General features: G+C 41.7%; 1 protein-coding gene across 1 annotated transcript; it reads left to right on the plus strand.

Annotated features, from left to right (window-relative positions):
- The first annotated feature begins 863 nt into the window (after positions 1-863).
- On the plus strand, positions 864-22942 carry BAALC (BAALC binder of MAP3K1 and KLF4). The gene is made up of 3 exons (XM_058833212.1): positions 864-1137; positions 17479-17648; positions 22791-22942. The coding sequence occupies exons 1-3, from the start codon at positions 972-974 to the stop codon at positions 22893-22895; spliced, it is 441 nt and encodes a 146-aa protein (XP_058689195.1). The 5' UTR covers positions 864-971; the 3' UTR covers positions 22896-22942.
- Positions 22943-24017: the final 1075 nt, after the last annotated feature.

Here is a 24017-nt window from a genome sequence, read left to right on the forward strand (position 1 = left end):
CTGTAAGTTCTCATAGGGGAAAGAGTTGTTCCTGCTGCTCTACTGCAAAGTTATCCCAGCAGAGAAACACTTACCTGGGATAAAGTCTCCCCTTCAGGATATGATCCCACAGTGACAGTGTTCATGGGGCTGGTTCCAGCCCTGCAGGGACCTTGTGAAGCTGGTCTTGCAATACAAACTGCAACCCTCATCAATACGACTCAGTGCAGAATCTCTGTCACTTAGATTATCCAAGCATAAATTTAAATTATAGCCTGTTTTGCATGAGTGTCATGTTCTTGGTTGTTTACCATAAGTGAGTATTCAAGAGGAAAGAGTGGAGTATCTCTGGAGTTGAGTACTCAGTGTTGCACCTTCATTCCCAATTATATAGCAGCAAACTGCAGCGCCGAAGTGGGAGCAAGGCTCTCCCGGCTAGAGCGGGGAAGGGACAGATGGCTTAGTGAAACGGAGCTCCAGAGCCAATCGGGGCACACGAGCTGGGTGCCAGAGCAGGCCGGGGGGCTGCCGTGCGGTGCCGGCCGTGACACGCTGGCGTGTCCGTGTAAATCCTGTCCGTGCAGACACTAACCGGGGCGGAGAGAGATGCTGCCCGCCCGCGGCGTCTGTCTGCCCCGGCCGGAGGGGAGCGGAGGGACTCGGCAGGGCAGAGCCAGCATTCCCCACTTCTGGGAGACACCCGCGGCTGGGGAAGGATCGGGGACGAGCGGGAGGCGGTGGGATGGGAGAGCGGAGAGAAGCGGGAGGGGAGGGAAGAGGGCTGCGGGAGGAGAAGGGGAGGGGACAGCCAGGAGTCGGGGTGGGGGACAGCGGAGATAATAAAGCCGGGGAGAAGGGCTAGAAGGGCGAGCGGAGCCGGGGAGAGCTGGACGAGCGGGGATGGAGCCGAGGGCGTGAGCGGGGCCGGCGGGGCGGCCGTGCCCGCGGGGCGATGGTGCCCGGGCGGCGGCGGCGGTGAGCGGGGCGTCGCCATGGGCTGCGGGGGCAGCCGGGCCGACGCCATCGAGCCCCGCTACTACGAGAGCTGGACGCGGGAGACCGAGTCCACCTGGCTGACCAACACGGACTCCGAGAGCCCGCCGCAGGAGGGCGGCAGCGCCGAGGGCCCCGGCCGGGAGCAGGGCGGCCCCCGCCCCGGTGAGTGCGGGAGACGCGAGCGGGCACCGCGGGGACGGGAACGGCTGCGACACTCCTCGTGTGTGCACCTACACACCTCGTGTGTGCACCTATACATCCCGTGTGTGTACCTACACATCCCGTGTGTGTACCTACACACCCTGTATGTGCACCTATACATCCCGTGTGTGCACCTATACATCCCGTGTGTGTACCTACACACCCTGTGTGTGCACCTATACATCCTGTGTGTGCACCTACCCACCCTGTGTGTGCACCTACACATCCCGTGTGTGCACCTATACATCCCGTGTGTGTACCTACACACGTTGTATATGCACTTACACACCCTGTGTGTGCACTTACACACGCTGTGTACGCACCTGCACATGCTGTGTGCGCACCTACACACACAATATACGCACCTACACACACACACGGTGTGTGTGCACGGGGGGGTGTGCGCCGATCCACCCATTTTCCTGCTGTCAGGAGAACGTATTTCGCCACCCCGGCCTCCCTAAGGAAATGCAGGCGCCCAGGTCTGCACTGCAGCCGCGGCTCGGAGCGCTCGGAGCGTCTGCCCTGCCCGGCCAGCCCCGCCGGGAGCGGCCCCCGGGAGCGGGGAGAGCCGGGAGCGGGCAGAGCCGGGAGCGGGGAGAGCCGGGAGCGGGCAGAGCCGGGAGCGGGGAGAGCCGGGAGCAGCTCCCGGGAGCGGGCAGAGCCGGGAGCGGGCAGAGCCGGGAGCGGGGAGAGCCGGGAGCAGCCCCCGGGAGCGGGGAGAGCCGGGAGCGGGCAGAGCCGGGAGCGGGGAGAGCCGGGAGCGGGCAGAGCCGGGAGCGGGCAGAGCGGCCCCACCGGGAGCGGCCCCGCCGCGCTCCGGGCTCTGGGCTACCAGAGCTGGTTGGGGCTCACGGCGATGCTCGGCTAAGAGCGAGAGCATATAGACGCCGTCAGCTATGGAGCAATAATATCAGAAGGGAAGAGAACTCAGACCTTGAGGGTCTTGCTATGGAATACATGTCTTTTTCTTTTGCAAGACAAGTAATTTAGGAAATAAATTGAAATTAGGGAAGAGAGCTCTTTCTTCCAAACTACCTTTGATGCTTTCTGATATACAGAAAGTTGACCAGAGGGTGGGCTGCACAAGAGCAAACCTGCAAGTTTGAATTTCCCAGTTCTTGACAGTAATCCACATCCCTAGTTGTGTGCCTGAGGTGTTACAGAAGTGACAGATACAAGAAAGGGATTGAGGAGCTCTGATCTGACGTGCTGCTTTAAGTGTTTTAAGAATTACTGTTATTGTAGCAGTACCTAGAAATCTCAGCCTAGGGCCAGAAATTTATTGTGCTAGATATTGTACAAATGGTTGCTGCCCAGAATAGGTTATAATTTCCATATAAAGCAGTAAATGCCTATAGGCAGGTTCAAATAAAAAGAATTAGCCTTACAGACTTTTGTAGAAAGTAACAAAGCATCAGGAAGAAATTATGAAAGTGCAGGAGTGAAAATTCACCAAGGTGGGCATCACAGGCCAGCTGGAATAGGGAGACCACAACTCTCTGCTGACCAAAATATGATAGGGAGGGAGAAGTCACAAAGGGTCTATGTTGTATTCCTAAAGGCTAAAGAAAGACTATAGTAGTCACAGGGGAAATTTTGAGAATTTGAAGGTGAATGGGTCTACAAAATATATTAAAAATTATTAGATAAGGAATCAAAGAGGTTCAAGATAATGCTCATCAGTAAATTCAAATGACAGGTAACAGTGTTGTCTCCAGCAGTGAAAGCTAAACAGAGCATTACCTTTTTACCCACTTAGCATTATCTTAGCCATGTTTACTTTGAGTTGGTGCCTAAACATCACAAACAGAAGCTAGACAATCCAAGATCTGACTCAGAAAAGGAGGTAATAAAGAGGTGGATCAGCAAGTATTCTTCCTAGAAACATGTGATAGTTGACTTTGTATTCAGAGATGAGAAAACCAGAGATAAGGAGAACAGCATTCAGACCAATAGAGACTGATGAAGGCATGAAAAGGTTTACAAGAAAACCTTGCAGAATAAATTAGAAGGTGATGAGGAAAGGACAGAGTAGGAGCAAAAATGATGAGCAGGACTTCAGTTAGGGGAAGATTCATTTTTCAACAGAGCTGTGGTGGCAGCAGTTTAAGGAACCTGAGGAACATAGGCTGCTCCAAATTAGTGCCTGAAAGTCATGAAGTACTTCATGGAGAGCTGTTGTAGGGTAAAGTTTGAGGTAGGGAGGGAATAGGGATAAGGAGAGGTACTTTAGGGGCTGGAAACAGCTCTTTAAGTGAATTACAGATGACAGAGAGAGGAAGGAGCAATTGGAGGGGCAAATGAGGTCAAGTATGGGCTTAAGACATGAAGAGGATTAGATGCTTTTATTGTGAGAACTGAAAACTACTTAAGAGTGAGAGACAAAAAGGAAAAGTAAGGGAGAGAACAAGAGCAGGATGGGAGAGATGGGGAAATGGGAGATGACACTGGTCCAGGTCAAGGTAGGAAGGTGCTGTAACTGGGAAGAGGCAGCCAGGGAAGGGGCCACCAGCCAAATAAGGACGGGGAAAGAGGATCAAGTTCTTCTTTGTCATTTTTCACCAAGAATAAATTGGTGAAATTCCATGAAGAGAGAGATGTAGAGATAGGATGTAAGAAATATTTTGGGAAAAGACAAAAGCAGTAAGAGGTGGTTGTGATTGTCAACACATCTCAGTTGTAGAAAAAACAGAACTGGACATCAAAATGCAAAGAGAAGTAAATCACTCAGGGATGGAAGAATGTCACGTATACAGGATCAGAGAGTGTATCAATGAGGAAAGGGTTAGTAACTACCATATATTAATCTTAGTAATTTCATACCACCACAAACTTTATCATATGCTTCCTTTTTTTTCAGCCAATACATTTAGCTTTCTGTGCCTGCTCTCATTTGAACTATATGTATTTCTGTAGCCAAATGTTTGTACCTTTACCAAAGCATTTTGAAAGCTCAAATATTATTAAATTAAAAGGGAAGCACTGTAGTTTTTTCTAATTTTCTTTTCTATTTTTCCAATTTCTATTGATCCCTTCTTAGACTATTTGTTAATTTCCCTACGTGATTTTTTGCATACACATTTACAAAGTGTATTGTAATCTCCCTATTTTTTACAGGAAGACACATAGGAGAGTAGTAGTTGCTATAATGTACCTAAAATAAGAGAGATGGTCTTAGGTTCATGAGAAATCACCAACAGACACAAATATAGGTGGTTGTAACTTATATAGTAATGTACATTATGTAACTTACTAGTGTTGCAGTACACTGCTGAGGCTTTGGCAATGAGGGACAGGGCAACCAGATACGGATGAAGTGGGATAGAAAAGTAATAGATAACTTCATGAAGCACTGCAGGTGCTGGAATTGAAAGGCATTTTCTGGAAGGTAAGTGTATGTACTGTTCATAGGGCGAGTGGCTTCTGTGAGGGAGAAAAAAAAGGAAAGAGTCACAGTGAGCCCTTACAATAAAGCAATTTCTTGGAAGAACATCCATTGCTATGTGAGCAAAGAACTTTTCACAGGACTGAGCTACCGCGTGGGTTATGGCTGGGGGAAATAATAGACTACATTTCTGCTTAGTAACTGTTCCTTGATCCTGGCAACTCTTTGTACAAATTGCTTTCTCTTTAGAGAGGGTCTGATTCAGCTAAGTGGAAGTGTTAGCTAAGTAATGACTTTCTGAGGAAGTAATAATCTGTGGGTACAGATGAGTCCCCAGGGCAGTCACCACGGGTTACACCCAAACCATGGGGAAAAGGTTGAATTCACAAAACGCACACAAAAACCGTCAAGTATTTTGGAATGTGTTTGCACAACATGTTATATTATATTGGGATAACTTGCTGAAATGTATATGTATATGTATATGTATATGTATATGTATATGTATATGTATATGTATATGTATATGTATATGTATATGTATATGTATATGTATATGTATATGTATATGTATATGTATATGTATATGTATATTTATATCCTAGAAATTTTAGATATATCAACTCTAACTCTATTGATTAATATCAACTCTAAGAAAAATTAATTTTGCTTGTTTTAAAGCAGGTTTTAAGCTGACTTTTTTCTACTCCTTTCTATTTTCACTGACTAAGTTTACCTGCTGTATTCAATTATTTTTTCTTTCTTGTACCTGAAGGTGCCTCAGAGTGGATATGGCACGTCATCTTGTGGTCTGAGAACATTTACAATCAATTTACCTCGTGGGCTGCAAGTGCCTTGGGACAGGCACTTACTGTTTTCCCACAGCAACCAGCACAGTAAGACCCCAGTCTTTAATAGGGATTGTTACTGAAATGCAAATAAAAGTAATTAGTTTTTAAATTATGTAGCCACCAAGTAAAAAATAATTCTCTCATACCAGAATGGAAAAGTTGAATACTGATTGCCTCAGGACTGACTTGTTCAGTTCCTCAACGAGTAAAATATTTGTTGATTTTTTATCATTATGTGACCCACAGTATCAGCTAAAAAATTGCTTTTTATTGTTTGAACTTCACACTTTTTCCTTAGTGAACTAATTTTTTTTTCATGAGGCATATTAAAGTAAACATTATCCATGTTTCACACAGACTCACCTGATGTACTCAGAAGGAAAACTTGCTCATACCATCAGCAAACATAACTGCAGTTAGTGGTCTGCCAGGGATGAAACCTGCAGTTTAGGATCAGTGAATACATTTGCAAAATAACTATGAAATGGGACAGCAGTCTAGTCCTTTGTAAAATAAATAGAGAAAATCAGAGGAATACAGGAGAAATTTTATCACTATCTAGCAGCCTGGCTGGCTGACAGTTTATCTTGCATAATTGTCCTAACATGCTTGTGTGTTTATGAGCGATTCTTGCTCTGCTTTCTGGGGCTAAATGCTGCTGCTCCACTGTTCTCTGGTCGCTGCCAGCTCCGTTTTACGGACCAGGCTCATAATTTGCAGCTAGGCTTTGGCCAAGACCCAGCATGCAAAACGGGGCGTTTCAGAGGTAACCTTGCACAGAGGAGCTGCGGACGGTGAGTTCTGCACGGCTGGCAGAGGACGGTGAGCAGCCGCAGCCGGGGACCGGGCTGTGCGAGCATCAGTTGCCGTGACAACAGGGACTGCTGCTGGACCGCGCTGCCGTCATCCCTCGTTTGCCAGGTGTACGCAAAGTTAAGAGCTCAGCGGAAATAAATAAGCAAGCATCAGGTTGTAAAATGAAGAACCCGGTGCAGCAGAGTGCTTTTTGTGAATTGGACTGCAGAAAAATATGTAATAAGCCATCTGTTTTAGTTCAAGAGGTAAAGAGGGATCAGTGCATTACATGGGTATATCAGGATCTCTTTGTGCTCCTATGCCCCTTCTGTGCTTTTATTAATGGGTTGTTTCAAAATCTGGTGTGTTTAATAAACAACGGTAACGATTCTGATGTGGTATTTTCAGGAGATAGCCTTATTACAGTTCAGAATTACAGTAGAAGTGAATAAATGCAGCTCTTCCTGGACTGTAGACATACTGCAGCAATTCCCTTTCCATCTTAGTCCAGAGCTTGGCTATAATAATGTATTGTGTTTGCGTGGCAGTGTTTTGTAGTGGGGAGCAGGGTAAGGGTTGGTTTCTGTGAGAAGCTGCTAGAAGCTGTCCCCACATCCCATGGAGCCAGACAGCTCCAAGACAGACCCACCACTGGCCAAGGCTTAGCTCATCAGCAATAGTGGTGGCATCTTTGGGATAACACATCTAAAATACGGGCGGGGAAGAACCTGCAGAAGAGCAGCTGGAGAGAGGAGTGAGAATATGTGAGAGCAGTACCTTTGCCATTTCCCATTCAACACATTGTTGTGGATTGACCTGGGCCAGATGTCAGGCACCTACCAAAGTACTCAGTCACTCCCCTCCACAGCTGGACAGAGGAGAGAAATCTTAATGAAGGGTTCATGGGTTGAGATAAGGACTGGGAGATCACACATTATACTGGCACTGGCAAAACAGGCTCAACTTAGCAATATGAAGGTAATTTGCTACACTAACAAAATCAGAGCAGGATAATGAGAAGTAAAATAAGCCCTTAAAAACCCCTCCCCACCCCTCCCTCCTTCCCAGCTCTACTTCCTCCCCCAGGGGCTCAAGGAGGCAGGGAATGGGGGTTATGATCACTTCATCACCTGAGGCTTCTCCCACTGCTCAGGGAGGGGAGGGGGGACCCTCCCACAGGAGACAGTTCTCCAGGAACTTCTCCCATGTGAGTCCATCTCACAAGCAACAGCTCTCTGTGAACTGCTGAAATGTGAATGCATCCCATGGGCAACAGTCCTCCCAAAACTGCTGCAGTGTGGGCCACTCTTCCATGGGGTGCAGTCCTGCAGGGACAGGCTGCTCCAGCCTGGGAGCAGGGGGACCCTCTCTCCACGGGCCTCCCACAGGCTCACAGCCTCCTCCAGGCAGCCACAGCTCCAGCCTGGGTCTCATCCACAGCTGCAGGTGATCTCTGCATCCCTTTGGACCTCAATGGCACAGCTGCCTCACCATGGGCTGCAGAGCAATCTCAGCTTTGGTGCCTGGAGAACCTCTTTTCTCTCCTTCTCTGCTGGCCTTGGTGCCTGCACAGTTGTTTCTCTCACGTGTTCTCACTCTGCTCTTCTCTGGAAAGAAAATTACCACTACACTACAACCTTTGTTTGGATTTTCTTCTCAAATCTGTTATCACAGAGGCATTAGCAGCATTTCTATTTGGCCCAGGCTTGGCCAGTGCCACATCCATCTTCAGAGCCATCAGGGATTGGCTCTGCTGGACATGGGGGAAGCTTCCAGCAGCTTCTCTCAGAAGCCACCTCTGTGGCTGCCCTGCTACCGAAACCAGGCCATGCAAACCCAGTACATCATTACTTGGGGTTTGCTCAGCATAGAAGCCAATCAAGGATTGCAGTATTGACCTAAGCCAGTATTTATTACACCACAAGAGAGCGTTGAAATTATTGGAAAAAATCAGACTCAGATGATAAATACAACTTTTTGTAATGATCACCTTTTTCAGCCCTAGTTGAAATTCTAGCTGTTAATTCTTCCATTCCATACATTTTCATCTTTGCTGACATTTGGTAGCTCAATACTGGTTTAATTTCACATTTCAGTTAAAAAATGACACTGATACTTACTTGGCCCATCAGATCATGCTAAACAATCTACCCCACCACCTTTGGAAGTATTTTTAAATTAATTGGATTTTTAATAAATATCCATAGCCATAAAAATGGATGCATCTATAGACAGCAGAACTTAAATAAAAATGCCAAAGATAATTGAGAGATGAGAATTTTTCTTCTATTATGACCCTTCAGCCTGCTATTCTGTGAGATGTATCAGACTCAACTGCTGGCTCTTGTTTGAGAGTAGATGGTTCAGATACTGCATGAAGTCTCCCGACTGCTCCTGGTGTCTCAGGTGGGAGCAGCCACCTCTCAGCCCTGTGGCAGGAAGGGCTGGCAGGGGCTGGACAGGGTTCTCCAGATGCCTCCTCCTTTCCTCTCCACTGTATTATTTGCCTCTGGGATTTCCTGAAAACACTGCAAAAGTTGTACCACCAGCCAACCCAAACTGTGATAATCTTCCCACAAAACCTCTCAAGCTTTGATTAGTATCCACTTAGTGGCCAGCAAGGGTTGATAAACTCTTCTTACAGACTAAAGCAGACCTGCTGGGATTGGTCACCCACAGTTTACTGCAGAATAATAATTTACCAACTGATAAAGTAAATTTACTAAAAATGTCACGTACAGGAACACTTGAATTACATGAAAGGCTTTCCCAGCTGTCACAGTAGCAGAAAGCAGAAAGGCTGTTGAGCATCAATAAAGATGATTTGCAGGAGAGATGAGTTGGAACCATCCCTACAAATTATTTCCCTGTGGAAAAAAACCTCTTCTTTTTCAGCATTGAAATCTTTAAAGACAAAAATTTTCTGAGTTAATGAGTGCCAAAGGTCTGTCATTAACTAAAGGAAGAGGTTTTACACTGTTTCTGCAGCAGGTGGTGGGGAGAAGGGATGGTGAAAGAGGGAGAATATCTGAAAGGGTTTGAACAGGAAACCTGAATGGTGGTATTGTCAATGGCAGATTCTGCCTGCAAGATGCTGAGAAGGAAATTGCTCTGCAAAATTACTCTTCTTGTGGAAACAGTGCTCTTTCCCCCATCCCAGACTTTATATCCTGGTTCAGAACATTTAAAAATTGTCTTTTCTTGTCCTTGGGAATGTATTTACACTTTCCAAAAAGTTCTAATTCTGTATTTTCCAGTTTAGGAATGTAGAATTCACAGCAAATGGTTAAAAATTGCATTAGCTTTAAGTGAAGATTCCTTCCAATCTCAAAGCAGAAGTGCAATGTATTGCCTACAGGAAACACAGTTCAGAGTGCAATTTACCTTGTTCATTGATTAAAATTTCCAAAATTTTCACATTAAGCACATATTTCAGTAATCCAGCATTGAAGTGACTGAGATCTTTTTCTTTAACTGTAATCAGTTCTAGAAATATATCTCCTCATAGAAACAGAAATTATATTGCTAATCCCAACTTTCTTTCCCCTCAGATGTTCCTGCAGCTTAAAACAGATTGCAGTTAAAAGAAATCTGGGATTGAAAGTTGGGTTTTATCTTAAATCAAATCTGTAATATTTAAGACTCAGAAACAGGATGATCAAAGCCAGCAGTTTATTGTAAGACTTTCTCTTTGACTTGCACCAAGCAGCCTTCTTTTCTGGAGTATAGGACCAGGTCTCTGTCTGTGTGGTGAATGTGCACATCTTTCAGCAGTTGTCTCACATGAAACAAGAGGCTTGGTCCTTTGCTGTACTCAAAGAAATAATGCAGTAAGGCAATTTTATTTTCTGATGAGCACACCAGAAAATGAAACACCAGTTTGCTTCACTAGACTGTCACAGTGCCTTTTCTGTTCTGTTTTGGAAAAATACAGGTTAAAAGTAAGTTGAAGAGGTAGATGAAGGAGTGGTGTGGTAGATGAAGGAGAGATGAAGGAGAGATTTAGGCTAGCTAGTTCAGACGCATACTAGCTACTGAAGAGAAAAATAACCAGCCCATTCTTTATTGACTGAAAGAAATATTTTGATTGCAGGTTTTTTTAGCAGTTTTCTTAACAGTGTATGTAGTTGTGTTTCTGTCTCTGTACATTTTGTCTGCATATTGTCCTCATGTTGCAATTTTCATTTTTGTGAACTGCTAGTACTTCCCAAGTGGGCCATCAGACTTTTTTCAAGCACTTGCAGTACTAAAAGCATATCTGACATTTGCACAATGCTGATGCCTGAGTGCTTTCTGAGTGTTTACACTGTGTGTGGAAGAGACGGGAGAAAAGCAATGGCTTTATTTAGGAGATGGTTGATGGCTGATGGCATCAAGTTTTAATGTAGTTACTGCCTTCATTTTAGGGTGAATACTAAATGTGATTGATGACTTTTTTACATGCATGCATATACCTTAAAGATAAAGCACTTTATGATCACACTATGAACCAGTTAAGTCAGCAGTATCTTTCTGTATATTCATGGACTGTAAAGCTGGGAATGCCACTTGGCCATACAGCCCACTGGACTTTCCTGAGTTAATTCAAGAAGCATACTTTTGGGACATTGAGACCGAATTTACAGCTTTCCAGTGGCTGACATTTTGCCTAAGCCTTTGAAAATTATCCCAGTAGTCAATCACTATTTTTTAAAATAAATGTGGTACGTACTGCTTGAAACATTTAACTTCAGTTCCAGCAGCTGAACCTTGGTAAGCAAAACTGAAGAATCATTTCAGCTCATGTTTCATTTGAATGCTTTTCATGAGGATTTACTTTTAGTCTGCCTAAATATTTTTGCTGCTCCTCAGTGTGATTAATTGAAATCATGCCTTTCGCTCATCTTAAAATTCCATGTGTGATTAGCTAGGAAATAAGAATGATAATAATGCTTTCCATGTCTTTGTTGGAAATTAGTCTAGATCATAATGAGGGATGTTTTATTACCACATCCCAAAGGAGAAGGAAAGCCCAGGTAAGGGAGGGGGAAGGGGCATGTGAACACCTCCAGCTCTAAGCCACTGGTCAGAACAGGGTGGGTACTGCTGTGGATGTGGGTGACTGAGAGAGGGCCAGCAGCCTGCTGCTTGCTGTCCATCTCCCACAGTGCTCTCCTGTAGGGAGAACTTCTTTCTTGGCATTTTAAGGGCAGGTTTAGACAGAAACTGAGCCAAAACCCAGCACTTTTGAAACACAGGCTGATTTGCCATAATTTGGACCCCTGATATAAGGTATTGTGCACAGAGTGTATAATTTTTAACGTATTTTTCATGGACTTTACTGAAACACAGCCAGTATACTTACATGTGAAAAAGCAAATACCCCCACTCTCTATCCTTCTAAAATCCACTCCTATGAAAAGCACTTCAGAGCTTTGCTATTTGTGTGTTAGTTTTCCAGTTTGGAGGGAGGCGTGATCTGTTTCTGGCACATCATGTGGCACTGGTTAGTTGCTTAATTCATTCTGTGTCATTATTTTCCCAGGAGAAAGATGTACTCAGTTGTCAAAGTCTTCCAAAATGTTGCTGATGAAAAATGTGTGGAAAGTGTAAATGTGTTTGTTGTATTTTGCTTTGCTGTCTAAAATTCATATCACATTAGAGTTCAGAGAAATAATTCTAGATTCTCTGAATGTCTGGGAAGTAAATTTATTGCATTGTATTTGCTGATAGAAAACATTGTTTCTGACAATATTTTCCTGCTGCAGCAGGTCATCCCTCTGTAAATCTGGATCCTTCATCCTAGCTCACAAACCCACTCTCTGCTATGCCTGAAAATTTCCAAATTTTTTCTTGTTAGGTAAAAGAGCTATTGCATATTTCCTGAGCATCTGGCCTCATGCCTGAGGCTGCTGCTTTGGAGGAAATGACTTAAACCTGACTTTTGTCACAGCCTCCACTCCATTTTTTATTGGATCCTTGCTATGTCTTGTTTTTGCAGCAGAAGCACTCACTAGCCCTTAGGCCTGCAGATGCATGGCTTTCCCAAAAATATATAGTTTCAAATCAGGAAAATAGTAGAGAAAACAGACATTTCAGTGCCTTCTGTACTTATTATCACTCTGTAGCACAAAATGCAAGAAACTCAGTGATGACTGCAAACACTTATTTCCTCTGGAATAATCTGTGTGTGGTTATAACACTTTTCATTTGTGTTCACTATGAGCTTTCTCAGAGTCCATCTTTACAGTGCAGCATCTTTTTAGTCAGGCATTTTCTAAACCAGCACCTTATGCATTATGCATAACAGTCACGATAAATAAAAAAGGGTGTTGCTGAACTAGAAAATTGAACCCTACAGTTTGTTGTAGTCAGTTTCAAAGGTATAAATTTAGCACACTAATCAACAGCTACCTGCTTTAAACAAAGCTTGCGATTCTATAGCTGAACATGTCACAGCTCAGGGTCTCATGGGTTCTGGGTCAGATCTGCAGCGTATTTGGGTCAGAATTCATGTCCTGTTCTGGTCACTACCTCTTGCTTTAAAATGAAGTGGGAGAATATTGTGGCAAACACACATGGAATAATTTTCTCCACAAATAGTTGATTCTTTTGGCTAAGATTAACTTTGTCTCCTTACCACAAGGCTTCATACCCTGCCCAAACCTCTTGACAGCATTAGCTTCTGCAGCATTGCTGATTTTCTCAGTCACCGAAATTTTCAGGTCATCTTGAACCTTACTAAGATTATCTCTTTTGATGAAGTCTATGCAGGAGATCCAGACAGACCTACCTATGTGTTATTTGTGGTTTGAGAAGTTTCCTGTGGTCCTGATATTTAAGGACTACAAAATTGTCCCCTCATGATCTCTTTTCTATCTCTCTGTGCCAGATGTCAATCCATGACACAACTTGGCTTTTTAGACCAGTTTTACTTTCATAAATTGAATTGATTATATTATTAATCATTATATAATTATTTTATTATTATATCATTGCATAATTATATTATGATACTAGAATAATTATATACTTATTATATTGACAACATATAATTATATTATATATAATTAGATAATATATATTACATAATTATATTATAATTATATAATTATACCATTAATTATATATTAATTAATATTTCCCTTCTTTTTACATCATCTTTATGCAAAGGTGATACAAAATTCTTCATACAAAAATCTGGTTAGAAAGACTTAAAAGTTTCCTCTCCTCTTTATGAAATCTGTCATAAAGAATAATTTAAATTCTTAGGTGTAACCAGGCTGTATGAAGAATTAGAGCAGCATGCATGCAATGTTTATCCTTGGTTATGTTATCATTAGTGTTGACATTATAATAAAAGAAACCAGAAAAAATAAGAAATACAGGTCTAATATCTTAAATTTTCATTCTGTATTTTACATTTTCACTGACTTCTCTGTGATGATCACCGTATTTACTAATTTACTATTTCCTATTTACTTTTCAAAGCTTTTTTAGACAGCTCCTTCCCCATGTAAATGTGTGTAGGGTGGGGGGTTAGAGATACATGATTTAAGCATTTAGAATGGACATAAACTTGCAAATCCGTGAGCAGTTTCTCAGACTGCAACTTTAAATATCTATCTCAGAAATTACAAAATTGGGATGATGCTGTCTGAAAATGTATGAAAATCCATTAAAATTTTTAAAATTACCATGTTTGTTTTGTTTTGTTTTGTTGACGAGCACACCAACCTAAGCTGCTTTCAGCTGCTTGCTCTGATTCCTGTGCTGCCTCCCTTTGCCAGTTGTTGTGCCAGTCTGACTGCTTGCATCACTGGGGGAAAGAATAAGGTCTAGGTTTGATTTCAGATTAAAATAACCCTTTTTTCCCCTGGTGCTGCTGAAAAAAGTATTTGTCAAATTCCAGCCTAAAGGATTTCTATTGGCATGGTAAGTGAGGCAAGTCTTAGTGTGCCTGTGCAGTCCAGCAAGCGAAGAGGAAGGTGCTGGCAACCATTGCCATGGGAGGACAAGTTCTTTGTGAACTTGTGTGACAACACTTTGTGCTGGAAATGTGGATTTGTGAGCAATTGGGCTGCTGCAGGTGTGTTCTCCCTGTGGTTATTGAGAGAGAACTCGTGTGTGTTCCTTAGAAACAAACCTGATGATGTGCAATGAAATACCTGCCACTGTCATCCTCCCCCCAGAGACAGCGGCCTGGCAGCCCCCAAACCCCAACCAGCCATTCCTGAGGGAAGGTTCACCATCACACGTGTGAGCATTTAATAGGCACCCAGAAACCAGGTTTTGGGAACCTAGCCTTCAGAATATTGTAGCTTTGCCAGTTCATTTGAAAGTAAAATATGTGTATTTGACAGAGAATTGAGTTGAGATCTGTTGTTTCTCCTCGTCTAAAGGGGCCCACAGACTTTTGTCAGGGATGACATGAAAGAGAAGATGAGAATGAAAACAACATTACTGAACCTGTTCATTTAAATGTCTACAGTGATTTAACAGCACTGATGTAAACTGAAGCTCTACCATGAAAGACCAAGGAGATTATTTACCAAATCCCTACTGTGAGGATGGCACAAATATCTCAACTGTTCTCTTGTTTTAAACCACAATGAGGCAAGACCCTTAGAAAAGCCACCCTGCAGGCTTGTAAGTTCCAGATAGTACATAAGAGAGTTAACTCTTCATTTTTGTGTGCTGTGCCAAATCCTAAATAGCAATGCAAAAGTATTTGCTATTTTAAAAGCAACCATGTGTTCCTAATCCTTTTTTAACATCAACTTTCTTTTGCAATCGTTTTGTGTTATGTATCTAGTCTATAAAATAGGTGTTGGTTTATGGATTGCCAACAAATCTTGCGTTCTTAACACCACTGCTTATGTATTCTCACAGCAATTTCTTCTTGGTGTTCATACATAAAGATCAAGTCACTGAAACCATTAAACTGTTGCCCAGTGTCTAAATCATCTATTTGCTTATGAAAACAAATTCTAAAATAGTTTCTTAACTTTGCAGTAGGACATATTACAGGATAAAATAAAAAATATTTTTGCCTAGTATTGGTGACCACTAGGTCACCCATATAAAGATATAGTAGTGATACTGAAAAGCTCAAATACTGATGCCTGGGTTATATTTGACAAGTATAAAAAAAGTCACACCCCTGCAATGCAGGATGCAGCAAGTATGCTCAGGCTGCAAACTAACGGAGACAAAAAAATGAACCAGAGATCCCATTTTCAGGACTGACATTTTCCATCAGCCTCTGGAAATGGATTCATGTAAGAAATGTTTTTCTATGCAAGACCAAAAGATGCAACACAATCTGATAAATGAACAATTGTACTTAATAACAAAATGGCTTAGCTGACAGCTGTTTCAACCAGACAATTTAGTCAGAGTCCAGATGGCCAAAGAGACACATGGTGGAAAGTAATTTCGTAGGATGACTCCAGAGAAGGAAAAACTCATAATTTGGATGTTTGAAATGTCAAAGACTCAATTAATGGAATTAGTATGTAATTCCTAGTGCAGTCTGCCTGTTGAAAGCTGTGCCCAAGCTTGTTCTCAGAGCTGCACTGCAAGGTGAAGCAGTGGGCTCCTGGCTGAGAGCTCTGACTCACACGTGGCTCATTGCCTCTCCACCTCCCTTCCTGACAACTGGTCTTGTCTAAGATATCAGCCTATGCCACTTAATGCTCCTCACCAAGTCATTTTTTGCCTCTCCTCTGGCCCTGTGGAGAAATAGGAAGAAGTAAGACCTAAAACATAGGTAAGTGGGGAATTTTGAGAGGTGTAGGAGAGGTGAGTTTTACTGCTGCCTTACTGAAATTGCATCTAAACTTAGACACGAGAACAATATCAGATTTTATATCTGGCAGAAAAGGCAGTTTCCAAAGGCAGAAGTGTTTTTCAAAAAATAGATTATAATATAGTATTTTCTTGTTTCATCTCAATTTTTTTCCATCAAAAGCTAGATGACTGCATTATCAGTTACCACCACTACAAGCTAAAGTGTGTCTGGAATACTCTGCCTCCATCTTCTGACTGCTCAGGGAAATGCAGTGACTAGTTGGTATTCCTTAACTCACAGACTCATAGAATGGCTTGAGCCAGAAGAGATCTTAAAGGCCTTTTAATATCACAAAGTGTTATATATTTTCAACCAAGGCTTTGAATTTGGGTGAAACTTCATTGAATTCAGTCATTGTCTTTGCTAGCTAATACTGACAAATGTTGCTTTCTATTGACAAATCATTTTTCTTACAGATTTCCGAAATAGAATTCAGGACTTTGCTTCCTTTTTAATATCTTTAACACAACACTTGAATTCCTACCTGATTAATGCAGAAGGTTTTGATGACACAATGTCACTTTATACAACAAAGGTTTGGCATTGGTTTTCCACATACTTTTTTCTCTCTTAACTGTCTGTGACTACTTAATTTTTCTAGGTTTGATACCTGCATTACCAGTTAGCAAATTTGCCTTTTCTTACTCTTTTGACATAAAGCTCTTCATAAATAAGCTTTGACAAAAACTAATTTTTTTTATTTTAGACAGCAACAGTAATGCATCCCACTTACTCCTTGTATTTGGATTTCAGACCCAGTGCTGCAACCAGATGTTGAGTGCTCTGCACTCACTATAAATGACAACTGATTTTTGTTAATGCAGTAAGATGGGAAAGTTCAATATCATATTGTATGATGCCTGTGTATCCACACAGCTAGAGCAGAAAGCAAATTACTCATTTATTTGATTGCTGATAGATAAAGAAACATGAAATAAATATTTTTTTGATTTCTCAACTTCAAATGAAAAAATATTCAAGGCAAGGCCACGCACAGAGCAACCTTTCCATCCATATTTGTCTCATCTGTCATGTTCACATCTAACCCCTTCATTTCCCAGAACTGGAACAGGTTTAAGGTGGCCTTCTCTGGGTCTTAAGTTCAACTCTCAGTCATGCAAGGATGTGTGTGTATGTAGAGAAGTCAGTGGAGACCTGCAGGTGACAAAAATCTACTGATATGCTGCGCTCATTGACTGTTTTTCCAAGTTTTCTGAGCCAATGTTTCACAGAGCAGTAGACCATAGAAAAAAGACCAAATCATGTCAAATGTGAGGATGAAGATGTCTCAGGGAGGTAGACTGCTCTCACTGCGGTACTGTACCACACCTTGCATCACCAACGCAATCACAAAATGTGGCAAAATAGAAGGATGCCAGAGCCAGCTACAAATTGCTCCTCAGTATTAATTGCCCAATTCCATGTGTCCCTACCAGGTCTTCTGGAGGATGGGAAATTGGCTCACACAGGTGTATCTACAGCATCAGCCACAGCTGGAATGCTGAGCGCTGAGAAGAGGAACAACTGTGGCTCTCAGTGTGCAAACACCATAGTTCACAGCGTGGGAGCTACAACACAGAGACAGAATGGCTTCAGGACCACAGAGGTATGAGTATAATAATGCTCCTTAATGCCCAGCACTTTCTTCAAATTCAAGGTCTAAATTGTTTTTGTGACAGCCTTTCTCTTTGCAGTGAAACTATATTTGATGTCTTGAGTTATGAGTAAATGGTGCCAGGCTGCGCTACAGCCATGACATGATTGAACTGAGCACCCCTGGCAGTGCTTCATGCCTGAACGACCACAGAATTGATGTTTAATTTGTCAATCAGAGTAACACACACACTTGCTACAGTAAAAAAGCCCCCACACTCATTTCTTTCCAACTCAGTCCAGCTGTGACATGTATCATGTGCACACTATTATTTAGATTAATTATCCAAAAAGGAACATGTTCTCCCTTAATTGCTGTTCTGCTTAAAATATGGGCACTGCATGAACCCTGATTCATTCAAAGCTGGATATGAAGCTTGAAAAAGTCATTGGATGTCTTTTCAATAACTTCAGTAGGCTTTGGATCAGATCCTCCCCCCCTTTCCCCCCTTACTTATGTATTGTGTACCTTGTATACATGGTAAGAACAAGGCTATGGGGCTATACCAAAGATGAGCCCTCTCCTGTCACAGCTGCCTTCCCACCCATCTGCCTCCTACAGGTTTCCACTTGCTGCCCTTTTTGCATAGCAACTGCTGAGCTGCTGCAGATAACAGAAAGCCAAAATCTATGGCTGGTTTACTGCTTCCTTGGTTTCTCATATGAGAAGGTGTTAGGTAAAAAATTGGGGAAAGGAGACTTCCTTGTTTTCTGGGTTATCTGCAGATGTAGTAGATAAAGTCCTTTACGTGGTCCTTAGCATTTCTTGGGGAATCTCAGTTTCTACTTTGAGAAGTGCCATGCTGTTGTTGCTGCTTCCCCTACTTTTTCAGGGGAGTCTCCTCTTACTACAATATAATCTAATTTCACATCTGGGGAGAGTGAGACTGTAAAAGTTTGGCAATCACAGAATGTGCAGTCATGGGTGAATGTTTATATCCCTGTGGGAAACTGTCCAAGGTACACAGCACTCCTTTCTGGGTGAGCATGAATTGAGCCTTGAGGTGTTGCCAGAGTGGAATCATAAATAACATCTTTTACATTTAGTTTTGCCCTTCGTGAATAGCATGCTCCCTGAATTTGCATTACCAGTTCCACAAAATTTGGCACAGCAGTAGTTAAAGTTGTAATATTGGCATTCAGTCTCCCACAGACAATGGTGAGTGGCCACTGTCCCCTAGGCTTTTTCACCATTCTCCAAGGGAAACAATTGGTTTTCTTATCTGTACAATGCTGGCTGGATTGGCAGCCCTCTTGAGCATCATTTTTACCTTTTCTTCCAGTTTTTGCTTTATCTCCTTTTCTTTCTGTAACTGTTTGTGCAGCTGCTCAGTTTCCAAAGATAGTAACAATTCAGTTGTTTTCCTGCCCTTTATTTCCTCTCCCAGATTTTGTTTCACTCTGCTATGGTTTTTTCCTACCTAATTTCTCCAGTAATTGTCTTTCTCTATGCTCTGCTGAAGCAAGTAGAATCTTAAAATTATCTTTCTCAGTTATAAGCTTGTTTTTGGGTTTCCAATTTTTCTTTTATTTCCCTCTTGAAAGCCAGTGATGACTTTAATACTCCATTTTCTGATTTCAAAGCAGCATGTTCTATAGATGATATATTTGAGGGAAGAAGGACTCTGGTTCCCTTTTGTGTGTAAGATTAGTGCACCTCCAATACTGCACACATAATTGCTTTGTCTTTCCAGAATTTTTGGGCCAATTCCTTGCCTGCCTGAGAAGGAGCACATTCATTTTTCTGTAGCTGTTTATCCCTGGCATTATGACTTCACCAATTCTTCCATCACTTAAAAAATCATGTAAGGGAGACACACGCCCCCCTTGTTTCCCGCGTTGTTTGCAGATGTAGCGCGCCTGGGGGTCTTCCCTTCCTTACTCAGTATTATCTGCCAGTCTGAGATCCTGGCAGACCTTCATGGACAATATTTTAGAGTAACCAGTATTTTAGAGTAACTCTGAGTCTGGTGAGGTGCCAGAGGCACAGTGTGGCAGCAGAGTAAGTCTGGACACAACCACAGTCACTGATGCAAAATTGGCATGCATTGCACTTATGTCTGGGCAAAGTCAGTAAGATCATTCACAAACAGTGCAATTTCTGCCTGTTGGACAGAATGATGTCCACAAACTGCTGTTGATAAATGCACTGATATCAGAATGCATAAGCAATGGGGTTACTGTGGAATAAAGCTTCCCTGACAGGCGGCCCCATCGGGGAGGAGAGAGTACAGCCTGTTGACCATCCCAGGACACAAAGGCAGAGTCTCCTCTGACCTCCCTCCCCTGTTAAGTCATATTTATCTTGTTTTCTTTGAGGATGGTGGAAAAAGTTGTAGTTGACATAATTTCACACTTAAATGGAGTTTGAGTGACTTTATATACTTGTAAAGATTGTACAGGTTTTACTTTGTTAGCATAGGTGGGGCATGAAAAGGAATATGTATTTTCAAGTTCAGGAAATTTCAGCTTTTGGTCACAATTTGGGTCATTCCTTCGGCTTAATTACCGTCAATTCCAGTGTTTTAAACAGAGACTGACTGCAGCACCTCTGTGCAATTCCATTCTTTGCTTCTTGCCTCTCTCAGACATGAAACAAGCTCCCCTGGTGTCCCTGTTCCTCAGGCATGCACTGTTTGTTTCTGCTAAATTGCTTCCAATGTGGGCACTCCTTCTGGCTGAGCTTTGTCCTTTGACATTTTTCCACAGAAAGTGCCTCAGCAGAGCATGTGGCAGAACTGCTACACCCACCTCATAAGAAGTTGTCCCCTCTTGGGAGTCACATCCTTAAACCAAGGGGTCTGGGCAAATGAAAAAGGGAATTTGGATTGAACTTCACCTTGCATTTGCTAACACACAATACATCAGTATGGGTCTATTTATTTTATACCTCCATTGTATTACCATCTTTTGTATTGCTACAGTACAAAGATATTCCCAGGTGACATAAAAGATACTGCTGTATCTTTTCATGACATACTGCACCTCCAGGTGGGCAGGGGCACATTCCACAGCAGCATGACATCTAGAGCCATGGGACTTCTGTAAATTAAAAGCCCAAATGCTTGTCATAGCCACTAGCTCACAGAGAAATTTTAATTGGTGAGGTTGGATATGGTTGAACAGAACTACATAATTATTAATCCATTTTGAAAAAGACTTGGTCACAATTGATAATTACACTGTGTACCTGTCCTACTGTTTGAGAAAATTGTCTAATTTTGTAATTGAATGGAAAATTACTTCTGTATTGCACTTAGTAGAAAGTATGGGCATATTCCCACAACACATTAATAATGTGAGTGTTGACTCTAATGGTACTTCTCAGTGAAGTGTGGGCGCCTGCCCTGAGGCCCCATGACTGAAGATATCACCCTGCATTTTCTAGCTGAGAGATATTCAGTAACATGTATCTGTGCAGTTGCAGCTCAGTGCAAAGACAATTTCTGATGATAACTAAAACATTTACCACATTTACCATCTCCATATCTAATGCAGGGGCATAAGAAAGGAAGTTGTCTAAACTTCTTGTAGTGAAAAAAAAAAAAAAATAAAAATATATGCCTGGAGAGAAAGTGTAATATTTAATGTAGGCTCCAGCTCTGGTCTGCCATTCTGCAACTCTGTTTTTCCACTGTTCTGGGAACCATAAGATGTGCATATAGTGTGAACATCTTAAGTTTAGATGCCTAGAGTTGAAAAGCTGATTATCCCCTGCAACTCAATTTTATTTACCTGCACATTCACATTGACTACAGTTTTTCTTTTATCTCAACATGCTATAGAATACAGTGCAATGCAACACATGGTGCCCTCAGAAGAGTTGAGTTCTGCCCTCAGCCTATGTTAGCAGGGGATAAATCATGTCACCTGTTTCTCACTTTCTCCTGCATCAAGCTCTAAAGTAGCCATCTGCCTTATCCCTTGATACTTGTGCTGTTGAAAGGGAAAACTTTTGACACTGACTGTATCTGGGAAACTTTATTATTTTCTCATGATGGTAATGTCAAAACAATTTAGAAGTAAAAGATGATGATGAGGATGATGAAGATGATAATAAAAAAAGGAGTGCTAATACCAGTGAAGACAACAGGTTGGTCAGGCATCTCTCCCAAAAAAAGGTGGTATCCAGATTATGTCCTTGATTGACAATAATCTGGTTTAATTTTCATTATAGTCGTTGGCAAGTACTTGCATGAACAGGAGCACTGGGAGAGCAGATAGCAAATGAGCAGGTGCATTCAGGCTGCAGAAAGTTGAAACAACACACAGCAGCAAATTAATGCCAGGTTATATATATGTACCTTCCACTTACCAGTGTCTGAACTTTATCTGACATTATTTTACCTGGAACTCTTACTGTGTAAATAATGCCTAATTTACCTGGCATTCCTTACACTGACAAATAGTCTCATGGAACACTGACAATGCAATAATCAAACCCACCCAACTCAGCTGTGTGTCTCTATCAGCCCAGATATGTCAAACCTATCCAATTTCCTGTGCATTATGTGCATTGCTTATGGCAACAAGCAGACAGTCCGGGAGATGGAAAAGCATAAACTTAAATTAGGGATGTACTTGCATGTCTCAGACAGCCTGACATTTTATAAATTGAAAATAAACTGATGAAGCTCTGAAAGGTATATATTGTTCTTGGGTGTTGTATGCAGGCAGAAGTAAGTGTTACTTTAAAACTATATTTTCACATCAGAAATATAAAATCAAGTACAGAAAATTCTGTCTCAGGCTAGTGATGCACTACTCACAGTGACATCAAAAGGAACCTCTAATTTCCACCTCTGGACTGAAACCAGATTTATTTGCCCTGCTTTTATAGTACACACATGCAGAGATGATAATTATAGACAAAAAGGTTGATCCAAAGCCTACTGACATCCACTGCCTCTGCAGCAGATTTAAAAGCTCAGTCCACGCTGAATGAGCAAGTTCTTCTGCATCACAGTGCCGTGTGAAGGATGCTGGAGACATTCTGTTTATGAAGTAGAACTGTTTTTATAAATTAGGAGTTAATCATCAATGACTCTTTCTGTTGTCATTGTGGAACTCACTTTACTGTTTAAAACTCTCACAGAGTAAATGGGACACACAGAAAATGTCCACGCAAGAAGTGGCCATTAACGTTACGAAAGGCATCAGACAAAGTGACAGAAGAAAAACAAAGAATTGTGCCAACTAATGAAGAAAATTGCAGGTGAGGATGGACTCAACAAAGCTTCACTGCACTTTAAATGCCAGCCACTGAAGACATGAAGATCTCTAGGTGTTCCAGGTTGAATACAGCAGGCAGTTGCTACTGAGTGCCTCCAGCAGCAGGTCTTGTGGGAACCACTGCAGGATCTTCAGATGTCGTTTGTCTAAAGCAGTGGCACTACACAGACATACACAGAAATTCATGACATTTGTTTTTTACTAACTTCTGTGTTATCCCTTGTGTATGTCCTGTTCTGCATTGCTGTTAAGATGAGGCTGGATAGTAAGGGGTACAGCTCGTCATAATTAAAACCAGGAAATGAACAAATGAATCTGCATTTTTAGTCATAAAGGGGTTTTGAGTGTGCACATTGAAACCCACAGAGTTCATTTAAAGCACTCACATTTTTAAAACACAAACCCAGACATCTGAAGAAAGTGAGACTAAAGTCTAATCTTCCACTTTTGAAAAAATATTTTGAAAAAAAAAAGTTTTTCCAGCTATCTGTATTGGTTATATACAGTTAAGTCATACAGTAATGTTTTTAAATATTAAATTTTCAATTACTTAGTTTTAATTTATTGTTCATATTGACATAATTTCAGTCTTAAAACCAGTAACATTCATATTTGATCAGCCTTACTTGGAGGTCCTATTCTTAACTGATAAATAGACTTATGGCTACTTGGTTGTTTTATAAATGCCTCTCTGATTATGTTGAAGCCCAGTCTGACTTGGAAAAAAGTTACCATTAACATCACATGAAAATAACCACAGTTTTTAAAGTCATATTCTAATGTCAGTTCAAAAAATTAACTTTCTATGATAGGATATAATTAATTCACTGTACAGAACTTATTCAATACATTGTGAGCATAGTACTCCATGATTATCATAAACATATATTTCTAAAAGGATTATATATGTTCAGTATAGTAAAGTCTAGGAATTAATTCAACATACTACTTCTTGATATGGAAGTAATAATACATATTCTCTGTGATTTTGCATGTTTATGAAGATAAAAGAGGTAAATTTATCTGCCTCCCCTATCAGATATACATACATAAATATATGTATACATACGTATATATATGGATGTATATT

This window comes from Poecile atricapillus, chromosome 2 (assembly GCF_030490865.1).
Source record: "Poecile atricapillus isolate bPoeAtr1 chromosome 2, bPoeAtr1.hap1, whole genome shotgun sequence".
Taxonomy (NCBI): domain Eukaryota; kingdom Metazoa; phylum Chordata; class Aves; order Passeriformes; family Paridae; genus Poecile; species Poecile atricapillus.

Excerpts from the sequence above, each read along its gene's own strand:
- BAALC (XM_058833212.1), top strand. The coding sequence starts at position 972 with ATGGGCTGCGGGGGCAGCCGGGCCGACGCCATCGAGCCCCGCTACTAC. Across the intron at positions 1,138-17,478 it reads GCAGGGCGGCCCCCGCCCCG|GTCTTCTGGAGGATGGGAAA; the intron begins GTGAGTGCGGGA and ends TGTCCCTACCAG. Across the intron at positions 17,649-22,790 it reads ATGGCTTCAGGACCACAGAG|AGTAAATGGGACACACAGAA; the intron begins GTATGAGTATAA and ends AAACTCTCACAG.